Source organism: Rhinoderma darwinii, chromosome 2 (genome assembly GCF_050947455.1).
Source record: "Rhinoderma darwinii isolate aRhiDar2 chromosome 2, aRhiDar2.hap1, whole genome shotgun sequence".
In the NCBI taxonomy this organism is placed as follows: domain Eukaryota; kingdom Metazoa; phylum Chordata; class Amphibia; order Anura; family Rhinodermatidae; genus Rhinoderma; species Rhinoderma darwinii.
In genome coordinates this window covers 212819798-212838948 of record NC_134688.1, presented here as the reverse complement: position 1 = coordinate 212838948, position 19151 = coordinate 212819798, and the positions used below count along the sequence as shown (strand labels likewise).

At 45.8% G+C, this 19151-nt stretch overlaps 1 protein-coding gene across 1 annotated transcript in view; it reads left to right on the top strand.

Annotated features, from left to right (window-relative positions):
- TRAT1 (T cell receptor associated transmembrane adaptor 1) overlaps window positions 1–19151 on the top strand; it is a 45769-nt gene that overhangs the window by 5888 nt on the left and 20730 nt on the right. The window contains exon 2 of the mRNA XM_075852809.1: window positions 16829–16930. Within this exon, the coding sequence (XP_075708924.1) occupies window positions 16829–16930 (102 nt within the window). The remainder of the gene's footprint in view (window positions 1–16828; window positions 16931–19151) is intronic.

Sequence of the window (19151 nt, the reverse complement as noted above, 5' to 3'; positions counted from 1 at the left end):
CAGGAGCTGTAGGAATAGCATCTCTGTGCAGTAAGGGAAAGCTTTAGGAATCTAAAAGGCAGGAATTCAGAAATCGAAGGGGCTCATCCACTACTCACTACTCAGCCAGTGTGTGAATACGCTTTTATAAGGGGCTCATCCCCGTTGCATCCAACTTGCAATACAGGCAGCCTAGTAGTACTATAAGGCCCAGCATTCCCTGAGTGCACTGCAGCGAGGCTGATTGAAATTCTCATTCATTGCCATTTGCCAAGCCAGTGTCCGTGTGTGAATACGCTTTTAAAAGGGGCTCATCCCTGGAATAACAATCCAACTTGCCATACAGGCAGCCTAGAAGTACTACAACGCCCAGCATTCCCTGAGTGCACTGCAGCGAGGCTGATTGAAATTCTCATTCATTGCCATTTGCCAAGCCAGTGTCCGTGTGTGAATACGCTTTTAGAAGGGGCTCATCCCCATTGCATCCAACTTGCAATACAGGCAGCCTTTGTAGTAGTGGTAGTAGTAGTACTACAAGGCCCAGCATTCCCTGAGTGCACTGCAGCGAGGCTGATTGAAATTCTCATTCATTGCCATTTGCCAAGCCAGTGTCCGTGTGTGAATACGCTTTTAAAAGGGGCTCATCCCTGGCCGTTATTAACAGGATAACAATCCAACTTGCCATACAGGCAGCCTAGAAGTACTACAACGCCCAGCATTCCCTGAGTGCACTGCAGCGAGGCTGATTGAAATTCTCATTCATTGCCATTTGCCAAGCCAGTGTCCGTGTGTGAATACGCTTTTAAAAGGGGCTCATCCCTGGAATAACAATCCAACTTGCCATACAGGCAGCCTAGAAGTACTACAACGCCCAGCATTCCCTGAGTGCACTGCAGCGAGGCTGATTGAAATTCTCATTCATTGCCATTTGCCAAGCCAGTGTCCGTGTGTGAATACGCTTTTAAAAGGGGCTCATCCCTGGAATAACAATCCAACTTGCCATACAGGCAGCCTAGTAGTACTACAAGGCCCAGCATTCCCTGAGTGCACTGCAGCGAGGCTGATTGAAATTCTCATTCATTGCCATTTGCCAAGCCAGTGTCCGTGTGTGAATACGCTTTTAGAAGGGGCTCATCCCCATTGCATCCAACTTGCAATACAGGCAGCCTTTGTAGTAGTGGTAGTAGTAGTACTACAAGGCCCAGCATTCCCTGAGTGCACTGCAGCGAGGCTGATTGAAATTCTCATTCATTGCCATTTGCCAAGCCAGTGTCCGTGTGTGAATACGCTTTTAAAAGGGGCTCATCCCTGGCCGTTATTAACAGGATAACAATCCAACTTGCCATACAGGCAGCCTAGAAGTACTACAACGCCCAGCATTCCCTGAGTGCACTGCAGCGAGGCTGATTGAAATTCTCATTCATTGCCATTTGCCAAGCCAGTGTCCGTGTGTGAATACGCTTTTAGAAGGGGCTCATCCCCATTGCATCCAACTTGCAATACAGGCAGCCTTTGTAGTAGTGGTAGTAGTAGTACTACAAGGCCCAGCATTCCCTGAGTGCACTGCAGCGAGGCTGATTGAAATTCTCATTCATTGCCATTTGCCAAGCCAGTGTCCGTGTGTGAATACGCTTTTAAAAGGGGCTCATCCCTGGAATAACAATCCAACTTGCCATACAGGCAGCCTAGTAGTACTACAAGGCCCAGCATTCCCTGAGTGCACTGCAGCGAGGCTGATTGAAATTCTCATTCATTGCCATTTGCCAAGCCAGTGTCCGTGTGTGAATACGCTTTTAAAAGGGGCTCATCCCTGGAATAACAATCCAACTTGCCATACAGGCAGCCTAGTAGTACTACAAGGCCCAGCATTCCCTGAGTGCACTGCAGCGAGGCTGATTGAAATTCTCATTCATTGCCATTTGCCAAGCCAGTGTCCGTGTGTGAATACGCTTTTAAAAGGGGCTCATCCCTGGAATAACAATCCAACTTGCCATACAGGCAGCCTAGTAGTACTACAAGGCCCAGCATTCCCTGAGTGCACTGCAGCGAGGCTGATTGAAATTCTCATTCATTGCCATTTGCCAAGCCAGTGTCCGTGTGTGAATACGCTTTTAGAAGGGGCTCATCCCCATTGCATCCAACTTGCAATACAGGCAGCCTTTGTAGTAGTGGTAGTAGTACTACAAGGCCCAGCATTCCCTGAGTGCACTGCAGCGAGGCTGATTGAAATTCTCATTCATTGCCATTTGCCAAGCCAGTGTCCGTGTGTGAATACGCTTTTAGAAGGGGCTCATCCCCATTGCATCCAACTTGCAATACAGGCAGCCTTTGTAGTAGTGGTAGTAGTAGTACTACAAGGCCCAGCATTCCCTGAGTGCACTGCAGCGAGGCTGATTGAAATTCTCATTCATTGCCATTTGCCAAGCCAGTGTCCGTGTGTGAATACGCTTTTAAAAGGGGCTCATCCCTGGAATAACAATCCAACTTGCCATACAGGCAGCCTAGTAGTACTACAAGGCCCAGCATTCCCTGAGTGCACTGCAGCGAGGCTGATTGAAATTCTCATTCATTGCCATTTGCCAAGCCAGTGTCCGTGTGTGAATACGCTTTTAGAAGGGGCTCATCCCCATTGCATCCAACTTGCAATACAGGCAGCCTTTGTAGTAGTGGTAGTAGTAGTACTACAAGGCCCAGCATTCCCTGAGTGCACTGCAGCGAGGCTGATTGAAATTCTCATTCATTGCCATTTGCCAAGCCAGTGTCCGTGTGTGAATACGCTTTTAAAAGGGGCTCATCCCTGGCCGTTATTAACAGGATAACAATCCAACTTGCCATACAGGCAGCCTAGAAGTACTACAACGCCCAGCATTCCCTGAGTGCACTGCAGCGAGGCTGATTGAAATTCTCATTCATTGCCATTTGCCAAGCCAGTGTCCGTGTGTGAATACGCTTTTAAAAGGGGCTCATCCCTGGAATAACAATCCAACTTGCCATACAGGCAGCCTAGTAGTACTACAAGGCCCAGCATTCCCTGAGTGCACTGCAGCGAGGCTGATTGAAATTCTCATTCATTGCCATTTGCCAAGCCAGTGTCCGTGTGTGAATACGCTTTTAAAAGGGGCTCATCCCTGGAATAACAATCCAACTTGCCATACAGGCAGCCTAGTAGTACTACAAGGCCCAGCATTCCCTGAGTGCACTGCAGCGAGGCTGATTGAAATTCTCATTCATTGCCATTTGCCAAGCCAGTGTCCGTGTGTGAATACGCTTTTAGAAGGGGCTCATCCCCATTGCATCCAACTTGCAATACAGGCAGCCTTTGTAGTAGTGGTAGTAGTAGTACTACAAGGCCCAGCATTCCCTGAGTGCACTGCAGCGAGGCTGATTGAAATTCTCATTCATTGCCATTTGCCAAGCCAGTGTCCGTGTGTGAATACGCTTTTAAAAGGGGCTCATCCCTGGCCGTTATTAACAGGATAACAATCCAACTTGCCATACAGGCAGCCTAGAAGTACTACAACGCCCAGCATTCCCTGAGTGCACTGCAGCGAGGCTGATTGAAATTCTCATTCATTGCCATTTGCCAAGCCAGTGTCCGTGTGTGAATACGCTTTTAAAAGGGGCTCATCCCTGGAATAACAATCCAACTTGCCATACAGGCAGCCTAGTAGTACTACAAGGCCCAGCATTCCCTGAGTGCACTGCAGCGAGGCTGATTGAAATTCTCATTCATTGCCATTTGCCAAGCCAGTGTCCGTGTGTGAATACGCTTTTAAAAGGGGCTCTGAAATGTCTGGGAAAAAAAAGGTTGTGAAAGGACGGGGTAGAGGAAGAAACACCCATGCCGTCTCCTCTTCCAGTCCAAATGTTGGATCTGTTGGTGCCAGACCCAGTAGCAGCATTTGTGGCACAAGACATGTGCCCAGTTCCACTAGTAGCAGCTGCCATGTGCCTGCTAGTAGTAGTATCAGCAAGCCAGACTTGTCCATCTCCTCCGGTGGGCGGGTTACTTTAGACAATACGGCCATTGTGGACTGGTTGGCTGGCTCGCGGTCATCTCAGCAGGAAGACTCTGACGATCTGGCTTCAAGCCAGGTTTCGTTGGATTCCAGATCCTCTACAGTTCCTTGGCACGGTGACAGTAGTAATATAGGTATTTCTAGCGTTTCCATTCCATCATCTATGTCTTCGCTCCCCCTTCCTAGCGGGAAGCCATCTTTCCTGAGAGTCCTAAGAGACATCTCCTCGGGTGCGAAGGAAGATACTGAACAACATAGTGATGATGATGATTTGTTTTCCGCGAGTCAGCCAACGGAGTGTGTTGCGGCGGTGGTGGAGGTGGAAGCGGTGACCGAGACGCATAGCTGCGGTAGTGGGGGTGTTGGTGGTGGTAGCCGTGGTGGCAGACGCAGTAATGAGGGGGGGCATGGAGCCCGCCATGATGTCACATCACATTCACAACACAGTGACAGAAGTGGCGGGGATGATGAGGAAGGCTATGATGATGATGTTGTTTTAGACAGGACGTGGGAACCAGGTGACGAGGTGATGACGGCGTCAGAGGAGGAGGGTAGTAGTGGCGGCACTGGATGTGATAAACAGCCAAGCCGAGGTAGGGGCAGAAGTCAATCTGCAAAACGTTGCAGCGGTAGGGTCAGCTCAGGAGCCGGTGACGGCGACACAGATGCTGGTGTAGGTTCCCGAAAAAAGCCTGCCAGACAAGGGGCAAGCTCGGGTGGTTGTGGTGGTGGTGGTGGTGGTGGACGTGGTACTACCTCTTTACGGTACTCTGCCGTGTGGCAATTTTTCTGTACCTTCCCAGAGGAGGAAAACATGGCACAGTGCCGTATCTGCAAGCAGAAAGTAAGGCGTGGGCAGGGCAGCAATGTAGGAACTACTGCTCTACGTAAACACATGGAACGGCATCACAAGGCCATGTGGGACAATCAACATGCCCCACCATCATGTACATCTAATGAAGACCCCTCTTCCGCTGCTGCTGCTGCTCCGAGTCCCTGTCATCTAAGTAGTAGCCAGGCCTTATCCACCATGTCGTTGTCATCATCATCATCACTGTCATCTAGTGCTCCTCCTATGTCCCGTCAGTTATCCATTACGGAATCGTTGTCCAATAAGCAACAATATATACCCAGTCATCCACTTGTCGTGCGGCTTAATTCACACCTGGCAAAGTTGTTGGTGGTGCAGTCGCTGCCATACCACCTGGTCGACTCCGCCGGCTTCAAGCAATTGATGGCGTGCGCTCAGCCTAGGTGGCGAATACCTAGCCGACATTACTTCTCCAAAACAGCTGTCCCTGCCTTGCACAAGCATGTGGAGGAAAAGGTGTCCAAGTCCTTGCAATTATCCGTGTGCAGCAGGGTACATGCCACCGTCGACACGTGGAGCAGCAACTATGGGCAGGGACAGTACATGTCTTTCACGGCCCACTGGGTCAATATTTTGCAGTCCGATGCACCACCGCAGCAATGCCAGGCATTACCACCTCCACGCTTGTATGTTTCTAGTTCAACTCCGGACACCAGGCGCCTACCATCCTTCTCCTCCTACTCCTCCTCCTCCTCCTTGCCTTCCTCCTTGGAGGTCTTCCCGTCCCCGACAGGACACAGCGTATCTTCCACTCCTCCTCCCTCCTCTTTTCATAGGTGCAAGGTGAAGCGCCACAACGCTGTCTTACACCTGCTGAGCCTGGGCGAGAAAAGCCACACAGGGCAGGAGCTGCTGCTGTGCATCAAGGAGGAAATCGCACGCTGGCTGTCTCCTCTGAAACTCACACTGGGCAATGTTGTCTCTGATAACGGCAAGAACGTTGTGGCTGCACTGCGTCTAGGTCACCTGACACACGCTCCTTGCATGGCACATGTGATCAATCTGGTCATAACACGCTTCTTAAAGTCATATGTTGGTTTGAAGGGTGTGCTGGCCATGTCCAGGAGGGTTTGCGTTCGCTTTAGACGTTCGTATGCATTTAAGCACGCCCTCCTGGACTTGCAGCGTCAAAACAATCTCCCAGAACACAGCCTGATTTGCGACGTTCCAACACGATGGAATTCCACCCTGCACATGTTGGACCGTCTGTACGAACAGCGGAAAGCCGTGAATGATTTCCTGATGCAGCAGACGGGCAGCGTTTGGAGCCAGTGTAATTTCGAGCTCAGGCACTGGCAGCTGGTTAGAGACGCATGTCGCGTTTTGAGGCCCTTTGAAGAGGCCACACGATTTGTGAGCCGTGACGCTAGCGGAATGAACGATGTTATGCCGCTGATATTCATTATGGAGCAAACGCTCACAGCGATGATTCAGCAAAGGATGGAGGAAGGATCACATCTGGCTATGGATGTTGAGGAGGAGGAGGAGGATGAGGAAACAGGACCTGAAGAGGAGCTGGATTTGGAGATGGAATCACAGGAAGGGATAGGGGACGAGGCAGCCGCACAACATGACAGTGATGGTGGTGATGACGAGTCTGACGACGACCTTGATGATGGACAACCATGGCAGTATGGGGCGGAGATGGAACCAACCGGGCCCTCTGAAACGCTGGCCAGGATGGCGAGCTGTATGCTTCGTTACTTGCGCGCTGACTGTCGTATTGTTAGCATGAAGCAAAGAGATGACTACTGGATAGCCACACTTTTAGACCCTCGGTATAAAGCCAGAATGGGGGAGTTTTTTGCGCCTTCCGAGAGGGAGGCAAAATTGGCTTATTATAGAGAGAAGCTATGCAGCCAGCTTGTCATGGCTTTCAAACGGCAGACACCCGCTGCAAGCATGTCTGACCGGGGGGCCACTCTCCGCTCCCCACTGTCTCATCGTTCCACCGCCTCTGGCAGAGCTACCTCTGCAATAGGCGGCAGCCGTGGCAGCAGCGGCAGCAGCAGCAGCAGCAGCAGCCAATTCAGTTTGGAAAATATGATGACAACATTTTTACATCCAATACCCCGACCTGACACACATCGTAGCACTAGTCACCAAAGGGATGTTCACCATCTCCAGGTGCAGCACCTAAACAACCAGGTTCACTCGTACTTGGACTGTGCCCTTTCTCCGTCAGAAATGCTGATCCCAGACCCCATGGACTTCTGGGTCAGCAGATTGGATCATTGGCAAGAACTGGCCCAGTTTGCCATGGGTGTACTGTCTTGTCCACCCTCCAGTGTAGCGTCAGAGAGGGTATTCAGCGCAGCAGGGGGCTTCGTCACCCCTAAGCGAACAAGATTGTCCGCCAACAGCTTGGAAAATCTCACGTTTCTGAAAATGAATCAAGCGTGGATCGGTGAGGATTTTAAAACCCCTGTGCCTGATGCCACTGATTAGATCTTACATTGCTGCTGCTGCTGCCGCCTGCTACTGCCGCCTGCTACTATGGGATTCTGTCCTGTCCACTCTTTTTTTAATGTGCCGCTGTTGGTGCTGCAGCTGCTACTACTTCTACCACCAATCCACCCCAGTGCCGTCTGCTACAAGCAGGCCTGCCCCACCAGAGGGCTTTGTCCTGTGACTCTCCAGTCTCTTTTTTTAATGTGCTGCTACTACTGCTACTACTGCTTGCACCCTTGCTGTCTGTGTTGGCTAGTACCTCTACTACCACCAATACACCTACACTGCCATCTGCTACAAGCAGGCCTGAGGCCTGCCCCACTACAGGGCTTTGTCCTCCTGTGACTGTCCAGTCTCTTTTTTTAATGTGCTGCTACTACTGCTACTACTGCTTGCACCCTTGCTGTCTGTGTTGGCTACCTCGACTACTACCACCAATACACCTCCACTGCCGCCCGTCTGCTACAAGCAGGCCTGAGGCCTGCCCCACCACAGGGCTTTGTCCTCCTGTGACTGTCCAGTCTCTCTTTTTTTTAATGTGCTGCTACTACTGCTACTACTGCTTGCACCCTTGCTGTCTGTGTTGGCTACCTCTAATACCACCAATACACCTACACTGCCGCCCGTCTGCTACAAGCAGGCCTACCCCACCACAGGGCTATGTCCTGTGACTGTCGTCCAGTCTCTTTTTTTAATGTGCTGCTGCTACTACCAGTCCTACCACCCTTGCTGTCTGTGTTGGCTAGTCTACCTCTACTACCACCAATACACCTCCACTGCCGTCTGCTACAAGCAGGCCTGAGGCCTGCCCCACCACAGGGCTTTGCCCTCCTCTGACTGTCCAGTCTCTTTTTTTAATGTGCTGCTACTACTGCTACTACTGCTTGCACCCTTGCTGTCTGTGTTGGCTACCTCGACTACTACCACCAATACACCTCCACTGCCGCCCGTCTGCTACAAGCAGGCCTGAGGCCTGCCCCACCACAGGGCTTTGTCCTCCTCTGACTGTCCAGTCTCTTTTTTTAATGTGCTGCTACTACTGCTACTACTGCTTGCACCCTTGCTGTCTGTGTTGGCTACCTCGACTACTACCACCAATACACCTCCACTGCCGCCCGTCTGCTACAAGCAGGCCTGAGGCCTGCCCCACCACAGGGCTTTGCCCTCCTCTGACTGTCCAGTCTCTTTTTTTAATGTGCTGCTACTACTGCTACTACTGCTTGCACCCTTGCTGTCTGTGTTGGCTACCTCGACTACTACCACCAATACACCTCCACTGCCGCCCGTCTGCTACAAGCAGGCCTGAGGCCTGCCCCACCACAGGGCTTTGCCCTCCTCTGACTGTCCAGTCTCTTTTTTTAATGTGCTGCTACTACTGCTACTACTGCTTGCACCCTTGCTGTCTGTGTTGGCTACCTCGACTACTACCACCAATACACCTCCACTGCCGCCCGTCTGCTACAAGCAGGCCTGAGGCCTGCCCCACCACAGGGCTTTGCCCTCCTCTGACTGTCCAGTCTCTTTTTTTAATGTGCTGCTACTACTGCTACTACTGCTTGCACCCTTGCTGTCTGTGTTGGCTACCTCGGCTACTACCAGTCTACCACCAATACACCTCCACTGCCGCCCGTCTGCTACAAGCAGGCCTGAGGCCTGCCCCACCACAGGGCTTTGTCCTCCTGTGACTGTCCAGTCTCTCTTTTTTTTAATGTGCTGCTACTACTGCTACTACTGCTTGCACCCTTGCTGTCTGTGTTGGCTACCTCTAATACCACCAATACACCTACACTGCCGCCCGTCTGCTACAAGCAGGCCTACCCCACCACAGGGCTATGTCCTGTGACTGTCGTCCAGTCTCTTTTTTTAATGTGCTGCTGCTACTACCAGTCCTACCACCCTTGCTGTCTGTGTTGGCTAGTCTACCTCTACTACCACCAATACACCTCCACTGCCGTCTGCTACAAGCAGGCCTGAGGCCTGCCCCACCACAGGGCTTTGCCCTCCTCTGACTGTCCAGTCTCTTTTTTTAATGTGCTGCTACTACTGCTACTACTGCTTGCACCCTTGCTGTCTGTGTTGGCTACCTCGACTACTACCACCAATACACCTCCACTGCCGCCCGTCTGCTACAAGCAGGCCTGAGGCCTGCCCCACCACAGGGCTTTGTCCTCCTCTGACTGTCCAGTCTCTTTTTTTAATGTGCTGCTACTACTGCTACTACTGCTTGCACCCTTGCTGTCTGTGTTGGCTACCTCGACTACTACCACCAATAAACCTCCACTGCCGCCCGTCTGCTACAAGCAGGCCTGCCCCACCACAGGGCTTTGTCCTGTGACTGTCGTCCAGTGTCTTTTAATGTGCTGCTACTACTCACCCTTGCCAATAAAAAGGGTCAATTTTTGGAGGGCTTGTGAAAAGCCATTGCTTGTTGCTTTTACATCCATGTATGGAAGAACCCCGGCAGGCATCTGCCAATAAAAAGGGTCAATTTTTGGAGGGCTTGTGAAAAGCCATTGCTTGTTGCTTTAATGCTTTTACATCCATGTATGGAAGAACCCCGGCAGGCATCTGCCAATAAAAAGGGTCAATTTTTGGAGGGCTTGTGAAAAGCCATTGCTTGTTGCTTTAATGCTTTTACATCAATGTATGGAAGAACCCCGGCAGGCATCTGCCAATAAAAAGGGTCAATTTTTGGAGGGCTTGTGAAAAGCCATTGCTTGTTGCTTTAATGCTTTTACATCCATGTATGGAAGAACCCCGGCAGGCATCTGCCAATAAAAAGGGTCAATTTTTGGAGGGCTTGTGAAAAGCCATTGCTTGTTGCTTTAATGCTTTTACATCCATGTATGGAAGAACCCCGGCAGGCATCTGCCAATAAAAAGGGTCAATTTTTGGAGGGCTTGTGAAAAGCCATTGCTTGTTGCTTTAATGCTATTACATCCATGTATGGAAGAACCCCGGCAGGCATCTGCCAATAAAAAGGGTCAATTTTTGGAGGGCTTGTGAAAAGCCATTGCTTGTTGCTTTAATGCTTTTACATCCATGTATGGAAGAACCCCGGCAGGCATCTGCCAATAAAAAGGGTCAATTTTTGGAGGGCTTGTCAAAAGCCATTGCTTGTTGCTTTTACATCAATGTATGGAAGAACCCCGGCAGGCATCTGCCAATAAAAAGGGTCAATTTTTGGAGGGCTTGTGAAAAGCCATTGCTTGTTGCTTTTACATCCATGTATGGAAGAACCTCGGCAGGCATCTGCCAATAAAAAGGGTCAATTTTTGGAGGGCTTGTGAAAAGCCATTGCTTGTTGCTTTTACATCCATGTATGGATGAACCCCGGCAGGCATCTGCCAATAAAAAGGGTCAATTTTTGGAGGGCTTGTCAAAAGCCATTGCTTCTTCTTTTACCACCTTATATGTATGAACCCTGGCAGGCATCAGCCGCCTAAAATGGTAAATTTTTGTACCTTTTTTAACAATGCATTAAGCATACAACATGCACAAGTGCAGTGGTTTCTGTTAGTTATCTCCGTGTCCCATCCGTTTTCCTAGAGCCATACATGTTGGCGTAACTTTGACACCAACTTTGCATTAAAGACAGCTCAAAAGTACTTGGATACACTCATGGGTGACCTAAGAGTGTTATACAGGGCTTCTAGGGCTTTAAAACAGTGTTATACACGATTTTTAGGGGCTTTCTTGTATTACAGGTTCGGTCAGAACTAGTTCGGTCCGAATCGAACTTTTGCACGAAATTCGGCGAACTTGCCGAACCGAACTTTTCATAAGTTCGCTCATCTCTACAAATGTATTCCCTTTATTCTAGATCTGGTGAAAGGTATTAATTTATCTCAGCTCTATGTAAGAAAGCTCCTGAATGTGTTTCATTCCTTAGGCTGAAATAGTTCTTTGTAGGATGGAGGTTATGAGAAGTTTAATTTAGTGGCTCAGGGGGGCAGTTATAATGGGTAGCAGTCACACCCTCTAAAACCTAAGCAGACACCAGAATTATAAATGACACATGATAATTGAGGGGCCCTGTTACAAAAATTTTGTATTAGGGCCCAGGAGCTTCAAGTCACGCCTCTGTAATGGCTTCTAATATTTTGACTACTATATATATACCCCTTTATTTAACTGTATTTTACTTTTTTTTTATTAGTCCACCTAGGGTACTTGAACAAGCGTGTGTTGTATCGCTTGCACAATATACTGAAATTTTTATGTATTGCAGTATATTGTTTTTTTACTGGCTCCTATTAAGCCTGACTTAATAAGAGCACAAAGATGGCAGACTTGGGGACCTTCAGTAGGCCCCCAGGCAGCCATGACAACCATCGGCACCACACGATCATGTCGCAGAGGGTCCGATGGACTAACGGAGGGGGCAGCAGCTAATGTCTATAATACAGGCTATAACTTAGGCTTAATACAAGATTAGTAATGCAGTGGGTTGTTTTTTTAGAAATTGGTCAACAAAGGCAGACATAAGCTTTAACCCCTTAAAGTCCAAGCCATTTTTTGATTTTTCATGTTCGTTTTTTTCACTCCCCGCCTTATGTGAGCCCAATCGTTTTAATTTTTCCCTCAATGGAGTGGTGTAAGGGCTTGTTTTTTGCTGGAGAAGTTGTAGTTTCTATTGGCACCATTTAAAGCACAATTTAAAATACTATTTAAAAAAAAAAGGTATGGTAGGAGTCCAGGTATGGCCGCAATTTAATGTTTTTGGGGACATGACAGATGCTCTTTAAGGGGTTAAGGATGTATTTTTTTACGACGATATTGTTAACCTCTGCCTGTGTATGGGTAGCTTTAGTTTTGTTAATAAAACTGAGTAAAACTTGTTATTTTAATAAATATTCAGCCCATGTAATGTGTTTATTATCATTATAACCTGTGGCTATCTCTGGCTCCTGACACCGACTGCTTGTGATCTAGAGTTCACTATGTTGTCTCCCTTGAATATGCTCTATGCAGGTACCTCTACACATACGAGTCATCAAAGGTAGAAGTCGAGAAAAAACCTACTGAGGTACAGAGGCCTGCGACATATCCTGCTGTATAGGCATACAGTTTGATACGTCGCCTATAGGCTCTCATTGTAAAAAAATATGATTTTTTTTTTAACATAGATTCCATTGCATGGAATAGCGTAGTCTACTACCCTCTTATGCGGTATACCTGGCCGATGGAGGCCAAAAGAACACAAATTTTTGGGCATCCGTCAGGTGAATGGAGCGCTATGGATGATGTGAACAGGGCGTACACTGTATGGCAAAAACGTAGTGTGAACCTTAACCCCTTCCCCCACTTTGGCGTAAATGCACGTCCAGGTGAGCAGTAACTTCGCGCACCTGGGCGTGCAGTTACGTCCGCGCTTCAACAGTTAACCGCCGTGCGGCGCTACACCGCAGCGGCGGTTAACTGTGCAGGGTGTCTGCCCTGCTCTCCCCGTTGCCGATCAGCGGCCTGTCACCGCTGAAATCGGCAGTTAACCCCTTCGATGCGGTGGTCGATTGCGATCACCACATCGAAGAGGTTTACAGCGGATCGGCAGCCCCCCACATGCATTTGCGGGGGCTGGCGATCCTTAACATGGCAACCAGAGGCCAGACAATGACCTCCGGGTTGCCATGTACGGAAGCCTCGGAGGAACAGCCTCCGGCCGGTCCTCCGATGCTTCCTGTCAGTGTGACAGTTACGTCACAATGACAGTTAGAACACATTACACTACGTGTGTAGTGTAATGTATTCCAGCAGCGATCAGAGCTGCAAGTCTAAGTGTCCCCTAGTGGGACAAGTGAAAAAAGTAAAAAAAAAGATAATAAAAATGTTTTTAAAAAGTGTGAAAATAAAAGTTAGAAGTGACATAAACAAAGAATGCTTTTTTTCCTATAATAAGTCTTTTATTATAGGAAAAAAATGAATACGTTAAAAAAAAAGTACACATATTTGGTATCACCGCGTTCGTAACGACCCCAACTATAAAAATTTAATATTATTTTTCCCGCACGGTGAACACCGCGAAAAAAATAAACGAAAAACAGTGCCCGAATCACAATTTTTTGGTTACCAACCCTCCCAAAATATACAATAAAAAGTGATCAAAAAGTCGCATGTACGCCAAAATGGTACCAATACAAACTACATCCCGTCCCGCAAAAAACAAGCTTTTTTGACTGAAAAATAAAAAAGTTATCGCTCTCAGAATATGGTGACACAAAAAATAATTTATTTTCTAAATAAGTTATTTTATTGCACAAACGCTGCAAAACATAAAAAAATTATATACATATGGTATTGCCGTAATCGTACCGACCCGCAGAATAAAGTAAAATGGTTATTTATAGCCCAGGGTGTAGGTCATAAAAAAACGAATAAAAAACATTGTCAGAATTGATGGTTTTTGGTCACCTTGCTTGCCAAAAAATGGAATAAAACGTGATCAAAAAAATTTCTGGTACCCCAAAATGGTACCAATGAAAACCTACAGATTGTCCCACAAAGAATAAACCCTCACACGGCTCCGGCGGAGAAAAAATAAAAAAGTTCTGCCGCTCATAATATTGCGATGCAAAATGTGCAGAGTATCCAAAAGCAGATAAGATCGGGCGCCATTTATCAGTGCGACACCGGCCACATATCTGCGGATTATTATTTATTTACTGCATTATTATACCCTCTTATTATACCCTGATGTACTCCGCACAGCTTACATATGCCCCCACATTATAAACTGAAACACCAGTAAAACCCCAAACAAAACTACTACCAATCTACATCTGCGCCCCAAAAGCCAAATGGCGTCCCTCCCTTCTGAGCCCTGCAGCGTGCCTAAACACCAATTTACGTCCACAGATATGGCATACACCAATTTACGTCCACAGATATGGCATATTTTATGAGGTATTTGTCTTCAGTGGCACAAACTGGGCATAATATGTAGTGCACTAAAATGGCATATGAGTGGAAAATTTTAATTTTCACTCCGCACCATGCGCTGCACATGCTAGCATGTCTTACTGCGGGGGGGGGGGGGGGGGATTTATGGAGCGTCTCACATGAAAAATAAAGAATTTAAAACGGCAAAATCGCTGTTTTTTTGGTCACCTTGGCTCTACCTAAAAATGTAATAAAAAGTGCTCAAAAAGTTGTATGTACCAAAAAATGGTACCAATAAAAACGACCGCACGTCCCTCAATAAATAAGCCCTCATACCGCTCTATTGACTAAAAAATAAAAAAGTTGTGGCTCTTGGAACGCAGGGAGGAAAAAACTAAAAAGGAAAAGAAAAAAATGGATCAGTCCAGAAAGGGTTAATTACTTTCTAATGAAAAACCATTTATGACCACACGTGGGGTATTGCCGTACTCGGGAGAAATTGCTTTACAAATGTTGGGGTGCATTTTCTCCTTTATCCTTTGTGAAATTGAAAAAATGCAACATTTTAGTGGAAATAATGTTGATATTCATTTTCACGGCCTAATTCTAATAAATCCTGTGAAAGACTTGTGGGGTCTAAATGCCCACTATATCCGTAGCTAGTGGTGTAATTTCCACTTTTGGGGGGTTTCCACTATTTTGGCCTCTCAGGGGCTTTGCAAATGCGATTTGGCACCCAAAAACCATTTCCGCTAAATTTGAGCTCCAAAAGCCAAATAGCGCTCCTTCCCTTCTAAGCCTTGCTGTGGGTCCAAACAGCAGTTTATTACCACATATGGCATATTTCCGTAATCGGGAGAAATTGTTTTACAAATGTTGGGGTGCTTTTTCTCCTTTATTCCTTGTAAAAAATAAAAATGGCTACCTTTTTTCGATTTTTACCTTTACAGAATAATTCCAATGAATTCAGCAAAACAACCGTGGGGTCAAAATGCTAACTTTACCCCTAGAAAAATTCCTTGATGAGTGTAGTTTCTGGGGGTTTCCACTATTTTGTTCCCTCCAGTGCATTTCAAACGTGACATGGCACTGAAAACTATTCCAGCAAAATCTGAATTTCAAAATCCAAATGGTGCTCCTTCCCTTCTTAGTCCTGCTGTGGGTCCAAACAGCAGTTTATTACCACATATGGGGTATTGCTATAATCAGGAGAAATTGCTTTACATATGTTGGGGTGTTTTTTCTCTTTTATTCCTTGAAAAAATTAAAAATGTCTAAGTTTTTTCAGAAAAAAAGTAGATTTTCATCTTCGCAAACTAATTCAAATAAATTTAGCAAAAAAACTGTAGGTTCAAAATGCTAACTATACCCCTAGATAAATTCACTGGGGGTGTAGTTTTCAAAATTAGGTCACTTTTGGGGGTCTTTATTGTTTTGGCCCCACAAGACCTCTTCAAACCTGACATGGTACCTAAAATATATGCTTAAAAAAAGGAGGCCCCAAAATCCACTAGGTGCTATTTTTCTTCTGAGGCCGGTGTTTCAGTCCATTACCGCACTAGGGCCACATGTGGGGTATTTCTAAAAACTGCAGAATCTGGGCAAAAAATAATAAGTTACATTTCTCGGGTAAAACCTTCTGTGGTATAGAATTTTTTTTATTACAAATGAATTTTGTAAAAAAAAAATGAAATTTGTAACTTTCACCTCTACTTTGCTTTAATTCCTGTGAAACGCCTAAAGGGTTAATACACTTTCTGAATGCTGTTTTGAATACTTTGAGAGGTGCAGTTTTCAAAATTGGGTGATTTATGGGGGTTTCTAATATATAAGGCCCTCAAAGCCACTTCAGAACTGAACTGGTCCCTGAAAAAATAGCCTTTTGAAATTTTCTTGAAAATATGAGAAATCGCTGCTAAAGTTCTAAGTCTTGTAACGTCCTAGAAAAATAAAAGAATGTTCAAAAAACGATGCCAAACTAAAGTAGACATATGGGGGATGTTAACTAGTAACTATTTTGTGTGGTATTACGATCTGTTTTACAAGCAGATACATTTAAATTTAGAAAAATGCTAATTTTCGCAAATTTTCTCCAAATCTTGGTGTCTTTTACAAATAAATATTGAATTTATCGACCAAATTTTTTCACTAACATAAAGTACAATATGTCACGAGAAAACAATCTCAGAATTGCTTGGATAGGTAAAAGCATTCCGGAGTTATTACCACATAAAGTGACACATGTCAGATTTGAAAAATCGGCTTCGTCCTGAAGGCCAAAACAGGCTCAGTCCTGAAGGGGTTAATGTGTCAGGGATATCAGACTGCAACTTTGAAGTGAACTCAATCACCCAACAGTCACATTCCCATTAATTTAATAGGAATATGTGTATGACACTTCCAGCATCAAAATACAATATCAAACAGGAGCCAACTAAGAAAGTAATAGTCACACATTAAAGTAGCATACACAACCATTACACTCAACTTGCAACTGGGAATCACAATTTAGAAGTTACCATGTAGCTTTAGCCTTAATGGAGATTAGATTAATGGGCACTATGGGCTCATTTAGAACAAATATCCGCAATGTAAAAATAACCAAGCACCATTCTATTTCTATCTGTAGAACACTGTGAGGAGCTGCTGGTGCCATTTGTGATAGTTTCATTGGCTTTCATATTATCTTTGATGATTAATATTGCGCACTGTGTCATAAAACACAAAAAAGGTAAGTATTTGCTTTTATGTTTACATCAAAAATTGTCACATTTTCTCACCATTTTCAAGATCTATGTTAGGCTTCGTTCACATCTGCGTTGGGACTCTGTTCATGGGTTGTCTGTTCATGGGTACTCTGCGTTGGGACTTTCCGTCAGGGGAACCCATGAACGGAATCCAAACTGAAACAAACGGAAACCGTAGGTTTGCATCATTATTGATTTCAATGGTGACGGATCCGGTGCAAATGGCTTCCGTTTGTCACCGTTGTGTAAGGGTTCCGTTGTTTTGACAGAATCAATACCGTAGTCAACTGCACCATTCATTCCATCAAAATGACGAAACCCTTAAACAACGGTGACAGACAGAAACCATTTGCACCAGATCCGTCACCATTGAAATGGTGATGCAAACAGAAACCTATGGTTTCCGAATGTTTCAATTTGGATTCCGTTCATGAGTTCCCCTGATGGAATCCATGAACGAGTCCGAACGCAGATGTGAACGAAGCCTAAGCTATCAGTTAAAGAGAACATTCTTGTTTACAACCAGAGGCTAAAGGCCAGCTCGAAGCTAACACTTCTCTCAGAGAGTTTGTTCTGCACTTTAAAATGTGTTTTTATAGTGGTTTTTTTTTATTTTGCTTCTTTTTGTACAAGCCTTTATTCAGGCATTTTTTAAATCCTACTGAGAACAGCATGCTATGTTGTGATAAAAACACTACTTACCTTGAAATACTACTAAAGCACAAAAAAAATACTGTGTATGTAGACATTTTCATATTTTACTATAAACTTTTAAATAACATGTGGCCTCCCAAAAAAAGCAGAACAAGTAGAAAAGTGCCATGGAAACCACTGCTTAATGCTGTGTGTGAAACCAGCTGTATTATTGTGTCAAGTCTAGATAACCTGTCTCTCAATAGATTGCCTAGACTGGATACTATTCTAGAAAATGTTAAACTGTGAGAATTATTAGGTCTGTATGGTCTTCTGCTTCTGATGGTCCCATTAACTACAGGATGATGCATTTTTCCTACACACTAAGCAAACTATTAGGAAAGGAGAAATATTTATTCTACTAATGCACACTATATGGCCAAAAATATGTGGACACCCCTCCTAATTTTAAATTTTAGGTGTTTCAGCCACACCCATTGCAAACAGGTGCATAACATTTAGCACACAGCCATGCAATCTCCATACACTAACATTAAAACTAGTCTAGTTCATACTGAAGACGCTGTCATAGGATGCGACCTTCGCCACAAATCCCTTTGTGAAATTTCTCCTCTGCAAAATCTGCCCTGGTCACCTGTAAGTGCTATTATGGTGAAGTGGAAGCATCTAGGAGTAGCAACAGCTCTGCCACAAAGCAGTAGACAATGCAAATTCACAGAGCAGTACCGCTGAGTAATGAAGCGTGTGATACATTAAAGCCACCTTTCCTATGTTGTATTACTCACTACAGAGTTCCAAACTGCCTCTGGAAGTGACATCAGCACAAGAACTGTGCTTCGGGAGCTCCATGAAAAAGGTTTCCATGGTTGAGCAGCTGCACACAAGCCTAAGATCACCATGCGCAATGCTAAGCGTTGGCACGAGTGCTGTAAAACATGCCACCACTGGACTCTGGAGCTATTGAAATGTGTTCTCTCGAGTGTTGAACCACGATTTATTATCTGGCAGTCTGATCGAATGCAAAAAAGTGCCGCTAGATAGATAGTAGAGCCAGAACAGCCTATTTTAATCCTGTAGAGAATTCTTTCCCTGTGTGTAAAAATAGAACAGGTTCAAAAGCTAGTAGGATCCTATTCTCGGTAATTCTATACTCTATGACAAGTAATTAACATTGTATCTACTTCAAAGCTACAACAAAAGACAACCAGATGCATTGCAATTATCATCTATCATCAGGGGTCAGTTAGACAATTAATTAGGATGGAGTGGAGACAAGCGTGTATAGAATTGACAGCAGTGAATAACGTTTACTAACTGCCAGTCTGATGGACAAATCTGGGTTTGGTGGATGCCAGGAGAGCGCTGCCTACCCGAATGCATATAGCGTACTGTAAAAATGAGTGGAGGAGGGATACTGGTCTTGGGCTGTTTTTCAGGGGGTGGCCTAGGCCCCTTATTTCCAGTAAAGGGTAATGCTACAGCACACAAGGACATTTTAGACTGTTGTATGCTTCCAACTTGTGGCATCAGTTTCGGGAAGGTCCTTTCCCG